Source organism: Oncorhynchus kisutch, linkage group LG3 (assembly GCF_002021735.2).
Source record: "Oncorhynchus kisutch isolate 150728-3 linkage group LG3, Okis_V2, whole genome shotgun sequence".
In the NCBI taxonomy this organism is placed as follows: domain Eukaryota; kingdom Metazoa; phylum Chordata; class Actinopteri; order Salmoniformes; family Salmonidae; genus Oncorhynchus; species Oncorhynchus kisutch.
The window spans coordinates 77,076,274-77,089,868 of NC_034176.2; the positions used below are offsets into that span (position 1 = coordinate 77,076,274).

Consider the following 13,595-nt stretch of genomic DNA (forward strand, 5'->3'; position numbering starts at 1 on the left):
ACATTTTCCAAAACTAGCCTTCGAACCATTTTAAGTACAATACCCAACAACCACAAGGAAAACTCCCTTTGGGAAAGAATCTGTAGAAAATAGTTTTTATCATATCTGTTCCAGCATTGTGGAAGAGATAAATCCATATGGAACCATGCTTAGTCAGAAGCCACAAGGCCATCTAAGAGTTGGTTGTCCTCCAAATGTTACGAATTGGGTTAAGCAAGTTAGGCCACCATGAGTGTGTGACTTGGTTACCATTGGAAAACGTGCCTTCTAAAACAGCAGAGGGTCTTTCATGTGGCCCAATGGGTGACTGAGCTTTTTCTTCTCTTAAACAGCGTGCATGCTTAGTGTTTGATACAGCCCGTGGTGTTAAAGTATCATATGACCCTGTCAATCAGAATGATGACACCAGCCTTAAAAGTCAATTTAAAAGAGCTGTAAATTCAGGCATCCAGTCCCATCGCTCCCACTTTCCAAACATAAAAGTGTTTGGTTACAATGACTGACCTTCCATAGCAACAGGCTTGTTGATCCTGCATATGACAAATATACTGGGACAAATGTGAGTCTAAATGCAATAGAACATTTTGCAATGGTTACTTCTCTGTGATATTTTTATGCTAGTGATATAACATGTAAACAAGTGCTGTTCTCAGTGAGTTTTTCACAGAATTGCCGTGCAAGTTGTGGATGTCAGTTTCATCATCTGTTGGGCTGCTGTTTGGTTAAGCTGTGATGACACTGTTCGACCACCCTGTCATCAGATTACAGATTACACAGATTACACATGCATACGTGCCTCCTGCGCTGCTATTTTAAATGAAAATTTAAAAAATGTCCATTGCCGTGTCTCAGTAAGTTCCAGGCCCTGTCTTTTACATAGCAGGTTGATGTCTCAGTAAGTCTTTTACATGGAAAGCTGATGCAGTGTGTCTCTGCTTATTATCAAGCTGAATTATTCCACTCTTTTGCTGGCTCCCACCACCACCAACCACGCTGTGGTGACGGACGTACATGAACTGGACTGGACTGGACACACACACACACACACACACACACACACACACACACACACACACACACACACACACACACACACACACACACACACACACACACACACACACACACACAGCAGCTGGCTCGGAGCCCTCATTCAGAAGCCAAGGTAGGGACAAAGAGGGAGGCCCTCGGCTAGCCTCTGCCTGGCTGTACATTCTTAAGAGGGGTGTGTATGCTGCTATGCTGCTGGGATCAAAGCACAACACAGACCACTACATAGACCAATAGACCACGAGGCCATGTCACATGACCCTGAAACAAATGGCCTATGACGTAATGGAAGGGATTTTCTACAAGATGTGTGGAAAGAGAGAATGACAGATTGTACAAGGGTATCAGATTATGTCAACTGTGGTTGATATCCTCTTTGACCTCACAGAGGCTGCCTTGGATACATCTTTGGTATAGTTGACGTCTAAAGTAGCTGTCACACCCTGATCTGTTTCATATGTCTTTGTGATTGTCTCCACCCCCCTCCAGGTGTCGCCCATCTTCCCATTTTCCCCTGTGTATTTATACCGGTGTTCTCTGTTTGTCTGTTGCCAGTTTGTCTTGTTTGTCAAGTCAACCAGTGTTTTTGTGGCTCAGCGCCTGCTTTTTCCAGTCTCTCTTTTTCGTGCCCTCCTGGTTTTGACCCTTGCCTGTCCTGTCTCTGAGCCTGCCCTCCCGCCTGAGCCTGCCTGCCGACCTGTACCTTTGCCCCACGTCTGGATTATTGACCGCTGCCTGCCGTCCGGTACCGTTGCTCCACCTCTGGTTATCTGACCCCTGCCTGCCTTGACCTGTCTATTGCCTGCCCCTGTTGGATTATTAAACAATTGTTCATTTGACGTTGTCTGCATCTGGGTTTTACCTTCATACCTGATAGTAGCTTTTGTTACACCATATGTTTTGCCTACTGATTATGGAAATAGAAAATCACATTATTGTAATTATATTGAATTTACAGCTGATTTATGATCATTATCCCATTGCATAAATGAGGAAACCTGATACTCAGACGTTACCTGATACTCATAAATGAGGAAACCTGATACTCAGACGTTATTATTTGTGTTGACCTCATGGTCTGGATCAGATGGTGGGTTTGAAAAGCATGTTTTGTATTGTGTAGCGTCATACCGGCTATCTATAGCAGTTCCTAATGTCCTGTAGACTTGTTGGACTGATGTCTAGATGTCTGTGAATGATGTTGAGGAACACCAGAGGCACTGCCTTTACAAAAACATAATCCCATGGCAAAATAGTTATACAAGACAGACGAAATGTAGGTTCACTGGCTTCTGTTTCTGTTTATTAAACTGACATATTTTTATGAACATTTTCTGGAGTTCATCCCATTTTTACCCCTTTACAAGGCAATCTCTTGCTAATTTTGGACAGCACCTTCAAAAGAAATGTTTCTATATTAATTTACAGACTCTATAATGCTAATATCCAATTCTGAATGAGTGTAAAATGGTTATACAAGCCTTCTTCATTCAATGCAAGACAGCATAGAGTCATGTGCTTGCCCAAAATAATGAGTAAACTGTGCTGCTATAAGTGAAATCAAAAAGCAGCCAATGAAATCACATTATCACAAGGTGAGTGGCTGTTAAAGAGGAAGGAGGACTGCTTTATGGCACCTTGTTGGGATATAGTTCTGGTGTGGTAGTAGATAAGGGGCTGAGCCGCTGTAACTTCATCTTGATTCCACCATGGCCGGCGGGGTCATAATCCACTTCATTGACATCGTAAATAGTGACCTTTAACGCCTCATGGCCCTGAACTTTTCACCCAGCTTCCTCCAACTCTGTTACAAGGTCATGTAGAACCAGGTAACTTGATTTACTCTACAGCTGTGATACAAGATATCATGTTGGTTCTGATATGAGACAACATGTTGATTTCTACAGTATTTATAAATGGGAGAAGTTATAATGCTTATCTGCCTGTCAGCTATACAGGATACAGGATAACTGATCCCCTAATTATGATCAAATGAATACATCTATGTCGTCTCTAGGCCTCAGCAGTTTCAACAGAAGCTAAACACAACCAGAGCCCCTTCAGATGTAGGCCTACTACAATATGCCTCAGTGCTAGACATGTGTAAAGTCACTCAAGTCAATATCTAATTGGAAAGAAATACACTTCTCTGTACAGTTTAGCAATTTAATTATTTCAATTCAAACAGGTGCTCTTGTCTGCAAAGAGTACAAATACCCAGGTGCCTGAGTTTAAGCAGTACTGAACACTTCACTACTTCCCTCTAGTGGTCCCCTAGCAAACGAGCAAGGAAGTAGACTGCGTGTGGCACACTACTATGAAACTTCTGTGTTATCACTCCTATAGACATCTTCACATGCACCCAGGTGGGCCAACAGTTAATTACTGTTTGAAAGCAGAACATTAAACTCCACTGACTTTTCAGACTGCTTTCATAAACATTGTGTGTGTGTGATTGAGATCACAAAGCTATGTAAGATATACAGTAGTGTGTCCAGCTTCAAATGGCTTCCACCAGGATACATATCGGCTAAGATTAAAATACAACACATCACATTTAGGGTATCAGAACATTGGAACGTGGTGTTCCGTTTCGATTGGACTCATGAGGGTTAAGAGCCAAGCTAATTGGAGCGGCTAGGTGTTGACATGACGTCTTGTGCCAGAGTGATTGGCTGGCTGAACTGTGGTATGTCCTAAATAATACCCTATTCCCTATGTAATGCACCACTTCTGACCTCTGGTCAAATGTAGTGCACTGTATATAGGCTATATTGGAGTGCTGTTTACCCCTCTCAGGTAGCATGATGCCAAGTCCTGTTCTCGCTCCTTACCCCCTAGCCAGCCGGTAGGGTTGTTTTGATGTTTGACAGCCTGGGGTCTGGTCACTGTGGAAACTGGGCTTGGATTTGTAAGACTGTCCTGGGCTGCTGAATCTATGACATCATCTCTTGGTTATTCACACCCAGACAGTGTTGACTCCCAAGGCCAGAAGGAGAAACAGGAAGAAGACGTGACCCTGTGGAAGGACAGCTGAACAACATCTAGACACACCACCTCACTCAGGGTCACATTTATGTTTGTGACCACACCCATTCTGCAGTGCCATGAACCAATCAACTACCGCATGCTATCACAGACCGGTGATACTAGCATGCTGTCATGTCCATGAATGATGATTGGTAAATATGTTTTCTCCTGTTGTTAAAAAGTATTTGCCCACTCATGTAATGTTGAACACATATCAGAATTTTAACAGCACCATAGGCCCATCCCAGAAGTTAGCATTAGCAAAGACCTAGGATTAGCTTAACCACTACACATTTTTTTATGTATTTTTTTTATACTTCAAGGGGTCTTAAAATTAAAAATCAAATAGCAAAATGATCCATGGTATGACCTTCTTAAAACAATTCCATATAGCTTAGTAAACCCGAACATATGCATTAAACTGTATGTGTAGACGGCTTGACAGAAATGGTAGCAGAAGGTGAATATTGAAATGTTGTGGCACACATATCCAGATGATACTCTCTTTTTTTACGCTGCCGGTGTGATCGAGGCGTTAAACTGTTAAGTGCCAAAAATAAGAGGTCAAATATATGTCAACAAAAATAACAAATGTTTCCTGATCTTTCTTATATCTCTCAGATATAGGCCAGACACCTCAGAACAAACTTATTTCGATTTTTTGGGGGGGACTATGTGTTGTTCCATGTCGTGAATCTGTTATTCATTGGGTTTGTATGGGCTAATAGCAGTAAGGCCAAGTAAAATGTTTCATCAAATAATGTGTATATATATTTTTTTTATACTTCAATTGGTCTTAAAATTCAAAACCAAATAGCAAAATGATCCTTGGTATGACCTTCTTAAAACAATTCCATATAGCTTAGTAGAACATAGACAGGGTTTACGGGTTAAACAAAACTTGGTTGAAACATGAGTATTTCATTAATGATAGGCCTAATTGATAAGTGATATAATTGACAGCTTCCCGATACTCACAGGGCTGTTGTTTAGCCTAATATATTCATCTCCTACAGCTACATGCATTCCACATGTGTCGATAGCCTATTCTGTCTTAATCCCAATAATCAATCGATTTAAAAAATCTGCGATCCAATCCACCCCTCTACTTATTATAAGCGCACACTGAGATAACGGTAAAGCAGGTAGGACAGGTACATACTGTTACGTCAACCATTTCCAGCGGCTTCTCCTCGTGGTCTAGTGGCCCACCTGCTCAAGACTACCAAGAGCAGACTGCACTAGAAATTACACACCACCTGAGGGAGCCAACAGCATAACCAGACAATCCTAATAGTAGGCCTAGTCTATAAAATACATTATAGACTCCCCGGACGAGATCAATTATAGGCATATTAGGCTATAATAAGTTACATGATCATTGTTTTCCCTTACCTCAGTGGTTACTGTTGGCAATTATGGACATTGCATATTCCCTGGGTTTTTCAAAGGTTGAATCTAGAAAAATATGACTATTGTATTCTCTGTATTATGAAACAGTCTACGATTAACACCTCTCGCTCCCCAACCTCCTTTCCAGCGGCTCTCCTCGAGCGCGTCATGCACATATTTGCATACGGTGCGATTTGAAATACAATGTAAACAGCTCTTGTACTGAGCAGCTCATCGAAACAGGTCGAGCAGTCCTTGCTGGCTATTCGTATCCTTGGTGGTGTAGGCTAACTGGTATTATTTCAGCTGATGGGCATGGCCCTGCATTCTGATGGAAACGTGGGAGATTCGAAATGACTATTCGTCACATTGCTCCCGCGGAGAACCAACCTGTGGTTAACGCACAGAAATGTAGCCAATTTCCTAGGCTTTGACTGTCGCGCAGACACGTCATTCAGAGACTAGTCCTTGGCCCGCCCAGCAGCATTTGACTGAAGAGAGCAATGAAGAGTGTGGAGGTATGATAACAGTTTAACTGGACCTCAGCAGCAGGCTAACATTTTATCACATTGAGTGATACAGTGTACGTTCTTTGGTTGCCCAGCCGTTGAGCATTCAGCGCGATATCACATCTGGGCTACCGGAAATACGATGCCCAACCACCGCTGTAGGTTGACATTGCTGCTATCCAGGTGTTGGACCAAAGAGGAGGGACGTTGTTGATGTGACATTACATCTATGCTGTGTGCAGTTTTTTGTGGTCCCATTCACAGACACAGAGCAAGAAGATGCTGAGCCGTTTCATGAGTGGCAGCATCAGGAATCTGGAACGAGAATACAACTGTACGGTGAGGCTGCTGGATGACTCGGAGTACACCTGCACGATCCAGGTCAGTTCCTGTTTAGCGAGCAGGGAGCCTATTATATTGATGCCGTTGCTGTCACTGTTGGTTGCCCCACTGTGGGTCATGTCTCTTTCGTCTGAGTATCTGCTACTTGTGCGCATCACATGACAGCTTGATGAAAATATAGAAAACCGTAATCTGCATTGCGTATTAAATGTGTAACGATCTAATGTATCTAATCGGGTATTTGATGTCATTCTGCTGGCTGAATTTTGGAAGCATGGCTTCAGTGCACTGCAACTGTCCTGAATCGTTCATCATACAATATTGATAATCTATGGATAATCTATTGATCTATGACACTTTTCATATTTTCTATGTTTGTCTGGGTTTTAGACTGGCCTTGGCCTAGGTAAAGAGTGATAATCAGCATCAATAACAGTTTGTGAGTGTGTCTCCTAACCTGGACGCTTAGAGATGTGACAGTTCTCCTCACCATCATATTAGTAATGACAATATGTAGAGACCTTCACCATCTGACAACAAAGGAAAACTATAGCCTACTTTCCAATGTGACTGAAACACTGAATTGAACGGAAATGGTAGGATTTAACACCAACCATGTAAAGTCTGTAAACAAATGCTGATACCGTTTCAGAGAATCTACAGTATAAGAAGAGGTCAGTCAATCAATCAACCATCTGCAATCAATCAACATGACCATTTTTTGCGTTCTTTGTTTCAGAACCTCTGACTTTCTGAGTATTGTAATGACCCTGGAACAGGACATATTCAAACCCTTTATCATACTGATTACAGTCGAATGACCAAAGTGCCATCTATTGGCCTCATGGGTGGAATGTTATTAATATTTGTCATAATTTCATTAATCAATATTGTTTTAAAAAATGCTGAAAATCCTGTTTTATATGTCAAACGGTTTTGTTATAGTTCTTCTGTGATGTATATAATGTGTAACATTGGGATACAAACTCAAAATGATCTGAAATGGTACAGGTATCTTCTTTTTTGTAAGCCTATAACCATGTGTGTTTCAAAGTAGATTTGTTTTAGACTACCAATAAACACTCTGCGTGCCCCTGATTTAACCCACTGCAGTAATTAAATAAACGTTTAAAAAAAGAAGGGAACTCAAGATTCTGAGATGCACTGACTTTGTGGCAAGATGAACATTTTAACTTCTGATGGTGTTTGGTCTTCCTCACCATGAAGGAAACTGGAATCACTCCTAGCCAAGTCTTGAAGTGTACTGTATTTTCCCCAAATACAGTACATTCCTTAATTTTACCCTCTTCAATTCACCTGGAATTCATACAAGTTTAAAACAGAAACAAGTACATTTATTAATGACTTTAGACAGGAGCTTGAATGAAATATGTCTCTGTCGTTCATAGAACGTTATTGATCCAGAAGAGCAGAGAAGTCCTCTCCTCCTCATCAGTATGGGTGACTGAGGCACTGGCACAGAGTCGGTGGTGTCCCAAATGGCACCCTATGTAGTGCACTATATTGGACCAGGGTGCATAGGAGTCTGGTCAAAAGTAGCGTGCCATTTGAGACGTCCACAGTCTACAGGCCTCAATCAAGATGCTGCATTCTGTGGTGCACTAATGAAATCACCACCGTTCCCTGGAAGTCTAATGCAGGACTTGGATGGAGTTCTGATTTTGTCTTGTAAATGCATTATTGAAATAGACTTCCGCTGCTTTCGTCTAAGTGGGCGTTGTTAAGTTATGTTGTTTACTGCCTGGCGTGTTGCCTGGTAATGTTGGGGTTTGTTCAACTTTTACTGCAGTGGGCTAAATCAGGCTCACACAGAGTGATTCTTGGTAAGTCTTAAACAAAAGTATACACTTCACACACATGGTTATGGGCTTTTAAAAAACAAGACACCTGTACCATGTCAGATATAGAGTTGAAATGTATTACATTTTGAATTTGCATCCCAATATTACACTTTATATACATTACAGAAGATTGAAATATAACATTATGTCAAACTAACATTAGTTTGACATAGAAACATCTGATTAAATTAAGAAAAATATGAATAACATTTCACCCATGAGGCCAAAGAGGGTGCTTTTGGTCATAGACTGCAGGAAAGGGCTTGGCAGCTTTGTTTTTGTTTTTGGAGCCTATATTCAGATAGAAAAGCCTATTGTAGATATCAAGTTCGCTTTTCTTTCTTCTCATGCCTATACCATTGCACTGCAAAAATGCTTCACAAATAATCTATTAGCGTATATCATGCTTTATTTATTTATTTAACCAGGTAGGCAAGTTGAGAACAAGTTCTCATTTACAATTGCGACCTGGCCAAGATAAAGCAAAGCAGTTCAACACATACAACGACACAGAGTTACACATGGAGTAAAACAAACATACAGTCAATAATACAGTATAAACAAGTCTATATACGATGTGAGCAAATGAGGTGAGATAAGGGAGGTAAAGGCAAAAAAAGGCCATGGTGGCAAAGTAAATACAATATAGCAAGTAAAACACTGGAATGGTAGATTTGCAGTGGAAGAATGTGCAAAGTAGAAATAAAAATAATGGGGTGCAAAGGAGCAAATTAAATACAGTAGGGAAAGAGGTAGTTGTTTGGGCTAAATTATAGGTGGGCTATGTACAGGTGCAGTAATCTGTGAGCTGCTCTGACTGTTGGTGCTTAAAGCTAGTGAGAGAGATAAGTGTTTCCAGTTTCAGAGATTTTTGTAGTTCGTTCCAGTTATTGGCAGCAGAGAACTGGAAGGAGAGGCGGCCAAAGAAAGAATTGGTTTTGGGGGTGACCAGAGAGATATACCTGCTGGAGTGCGTGCTACAGGTGGGTGATGCTATGGTGACCAGCGAGCTGAGATAAGGGGGGACTTTACCTAGCAGGGTCTTGTAGATGACATGGAGCCAGTGGGTTTGGCGACGAATATGAAGCGAGGGCCAGCCAACGAGAGCGTACAGGTCGCAATGGTGGGTAGTATATGGGGCTTTGGTGACAAAACGGATTGCACTGTGATAGACTGCATCCAATTTGTTGAGTAGGGTATTGGAGGCTATTTTGTAAATTACATCGCCGAAGTCGAGGATTGGTAGGATGGTCAGTTTTGCAAGGGTATGTTTGGCAGCATGAGTGAAGGATGCTTTGTTTCGAAATAGGAAGCCAATTCTAGATTTAACTTTGGATTGGAGATGTTTGATGTGGGTCTAGAAGGAGAGTTTACAGTCTAACCAGACACCTAGGTTTTTGTAGTTGTCCACGTATTCTAAGTCAGAGCCGTCCAGAGTAGTGATGTTGGACAGGCGGGCAGGTGCAGGCAGCGATCGGTTGAAGAGCATGCATTTAGTTTTACATGTATTTAAGAGCAATTGGAGGCCACTGAAGGAGAGTTGTATGGCATTGAAGCTTGCCTGGAGGGTTGTTAACACAGTGTCCAAAGAAGGGCCAGAAGTATACAGAATGGTGTCGTCTGCGTAGAGGTGGATCAGAGACTCACCAGCAGCAAGAGCGACATCATTGATGTATACAGAGAAGAGAGTCGGTCCAAGAATTGAACCCTGTGGCACCCCCATAGAGACTGCCAGAGGTCCGGACAGCAGACCCTCCGATTTGACACACTGAACTCTATCAGAGAAGTAGTTGGTGAACCGGGCGAGGCAATCATTTGAGAAACCAAGGCTGTCGAGTCTGCCAATGAGGATGTGGTGATTGACTGAGTCGAAAGCCTTGGCCAGATCAATGAATACGGCTGCACAGTAATGTTTCTTATCGATGGCGGTTAAGATATCGTTTAGGACCATGAGCGTGGCTGAGGTGCACGCATGACCAGCTCTGAAACCAGATTGCATAGCAGAGAAGGTATGGTGAGATTCGAAATGGTCGGTAATCTGTTTGTTGACTTGGCTTTCGAAGACCTTAGAAAGGCAGGGTAGGATAGATATAGGTCTGTAGCAGTTTGGGTCAAGAGTGTCCCCCCTTTGAAGAGGGGGATGACCGCAGCTGCTTTCCAAACTTTGGGAATCTCAAGACGACACGAAAGAGAGGTTGAACAGGCTAGTAATAGGGGTGGCAACAATTTCGACAGATACTTTTAGAAAGAAAAGGTCCAGATTGTCTAGCCCGGCTGATTTGTAGGGGTCCAGATTTTGCAGCTCTTTCAGAACATCAGCTGACTGGATTTGGGAGAAGGAGAAATGGGGAGTTGCTGTGGGGGGTGCAGTGCTGTTGACCGGGGTAGGGGTAGCCAGGTGGAAAGCATGGCCAGCCAGAGAAAAATGCTTATTGAAATTCTCAATTATAGTGGATTTATCAGTGGTGACAGTGTTTCCTATCTTCAGTGCAGTGGGCAGCTGGGAGGAGGTGTTCTTATTCTCCATGGACTTTACAGTGTCCCAGTCCTTCCGGCGCCGACAGAGATGGCCGCCTCGCTTCGCGTTCCTAGGAAACTATGCAGTTTTTTGTTTTTTTACATGTTATTTCTTACATTGGTACCCCAGGTCATCTTAGGTTTCATTACATACAGTCGAGAAGAACTACTGAATATAAGAGCAGTGTCAACTCACCATCAGTACGACCAAGAATATGACTTTCACAAAGCGGATCCTGTGTTCTGCCTTTCACCAAGGACAACGGAATGGATCCCAGCCAGCGACCCAAAACAACGACTTCGTAAAAGAGGGAAACGAAGCGGTCTTCTGGTCAGACTCCGGAGACGGGCACATCGCGCACCACTCCCTAGCATACTTCTCGCCAATGTCCAGTCTCTTGACAACAAGGTTGATGAAATCCGAGCAAGGGTAGCATTCCAGAGGGACATCAGAGACTGTAACGTTCTTTGCTTCACGGAAACAAATCAAATCAAATCAAATTGATTTATATAGCCCTTCGTACATCAGCTGATATCTCAAAGTGCTGTACAGAAACCCAGCCTAAAACCCCAAACAGCAAGCAATGCAGGTGTAGAAGCACGGTGGCTAGGAAAAACTCCCTAGAAAGGCCAATACCTAGGAAGAAACCTAGAGAGGAACCAGGCTATGTGGGGTGGCCAGTCCTCTTCTGGCTGTGCCGGGTGGAGATTATAACAGAACATGGCCAAGATGTTCAAATGTTCATAAATGACCAGCATGGTCGAATAATAATAAGGCAGAACAGTTGAAACTGGAGCAGCAGCACAGTCAGGTGGAAGTTGAAACTGGAGCAGCAGCATGGCCAGGTGGACTGGGGACAGCAAGGAGTCATCATGTCAGGTAGTCCTGGGGCATGGTCCTTGGGCTCAGGTCAGTTGAAACTGGAACAGCAGCATGGCCAGGTGGACTGGGGACAGCAAGGAGTCATCATGTCAGGTAGTCCTGGGGCATGGTCCTAGGGCTCAGGTCCTCCGAGCGAGAGAAAGAAAGAGAGAAGGAGAGAATTAGAGAACGCACACTTAGATTCACACAGGACACCGAATAGGACAGGAGAAGTACTCCAGATATAACAAACTGACCCCAGCCCCCCGACACAAACTACTGCAGCATAAATACTGGAGGCTGAGACAGGAGGGGTCAGGAGACACTGTGGCCCCATCCGAGGACACCCCCGGACAGGGCCAAACAGGAAGGATATAACCCCACCCACTTTGCCAAAGCACAGCCCCCACACCACTAGAGGGATATCTTCAACCACCAACTTACCATCCTGAGACAAGGCTGAGTATAGCCCACAAAGATCTCCGCCACGGCACAACCCAAGGGGGGGGCGCCAACCCAGACAGGATGACCACAACAGTGAATCAACCCACTCAGGTGACGCACCCCCTCCAGGGACGGCATGAGAGAGCCCCAGCAAGCCAGTGACTCAGCCCCTGTAATAGGGTTAGAGGCAGAGAATCCCAGTGGAAAGAGGGGAACAGGCCAGGCAGAGACAGCAAGGGCGGTTCGTTGCTCCAGAGCCTTTCCGTTCACCTTCCCACTCCTGGGCCAGACTACACTCAATCATATGACCCACTGAAGAGATGAGTCTTCAGTAAAGACTTAAATGTTGAGACCGAGTTTGCGTCTCTGACATGGGTAGGCAGACCGTTCCATAAAAATGGAGCTCTATAGGAGAAAGCCCTGCCTCCAGCTGTTTGCTTAGAAATTCTAGGGACAATTAGGAGGCCTGCGTCTTGTGACCGTAGCGTACGTGTAGGTATGTACGGCAGGACCAAATCAGAGAGATAGGTAGGAGCAAGCCCATGTAATGCTTTGTAGGTTAGCAGTAAAACCTTGAAATCAGCCCTTGCTTTGACAGGAAGCCAGTGTAGAGAGGCTAGCACTGGAGTAATATGATCAAATTTTTTGGTTCTAGTCAGGATTCTAGCAGCCGTATTTAGCACTAACTGAAGTTTATTTAGTGCTTTATCCGGGTGGCCGGAAAATAGAGCATTGCAGTAGTCTAACCTAGAAGTGACAAAAGCATGGATACATTTTTCTGCATCATTTTTGGACAGAAAGTGTCTGATTTTTGCAATGTTACGTAGATGGAAAAAAGCTGTCCTCGAAATGGTCTTGATATGTTCTTCAAAAGAGAGATCAGGGTCCAGAGTAACGCCGAGGTCCTTCACAGTTTTATTTGAGACGACTGTACAACCATTAACATGGCTCACTCGAGAGATGCTATTGGAGTCGGTGCAGCCAGCTGGTTTCTCCACGCATCGCGCCGACAAAAACAAACATCTTTCTGGTAAGAAGAGGGGCGGGGGCGTATGCTTTATGGTTAACGAGACGTGGTGTGGTCACAACAACATACAGGAACTCAAGTCCTTCTGTTCACCTGATTTAGAATTCCTCACAATCAAATGTCGACCGCATTATCTACCAAGGGAATACTCTTCGATTATAATCACAGCCGTATATATTCCCCCCCAAGCAGACACATTGATGGCTCTGAACAAACTTTATTTGACTCTTTGCAAACTGGAATCCACATATCCTGAGGCTGCATTCATTGTAGCTGGGGATTTTAACAAGGCTAATCTGAAAACAAGACTCCCTAAATTGTATCAGCATATCGATTGCGCAACAAGGGCTGGTAAAACCTTGGATCATTGCTATTCTAACTTCCGCGACGCATATAAGGCCCTCCCCCACCCTCCTTTCGGAAAAGCTGACCACAACTCCATTTTGTTGCTCCCTGCCTACAGACAGAAGCTATAACAAGAAGCTCCCGTGCTGAGGTCTGTTCAACGCTGGTCCGACCAATCTGATTCCATGCTCCAAGACTGCTTCCATCACGTGGAC

The 13,595-nt window shown here is 43.6% G+C and overlaps 1 protein-coding gene across 1 annotated transcript in view; it reads left to right on the forward strand.

Moving 5' to 3' along the window:
* The first annotated feature begins 5,648 nt into the window (after positions 1 to 5,648).
* Positions 5,649 to 13,595, forward strand: part of LOC109882248 (FERM domain-containing protein 5-like) — a 131,753-nt gene continuing 123,806 nt past the window's right edge. Inside the window, exon 1 of the mRNA XM_020474342.2 lies at positions 5,649 to 6,362. Within this exon, the coding sequence (XP_020329931.1) occupies positions 6,261 to 6,362 (102 nt within the window). The 5' untranslated portion in view covers positions 5,649 to 6,260. The remainder of the gene's footprint in view (positions 6,363 to 13,595) is intronic.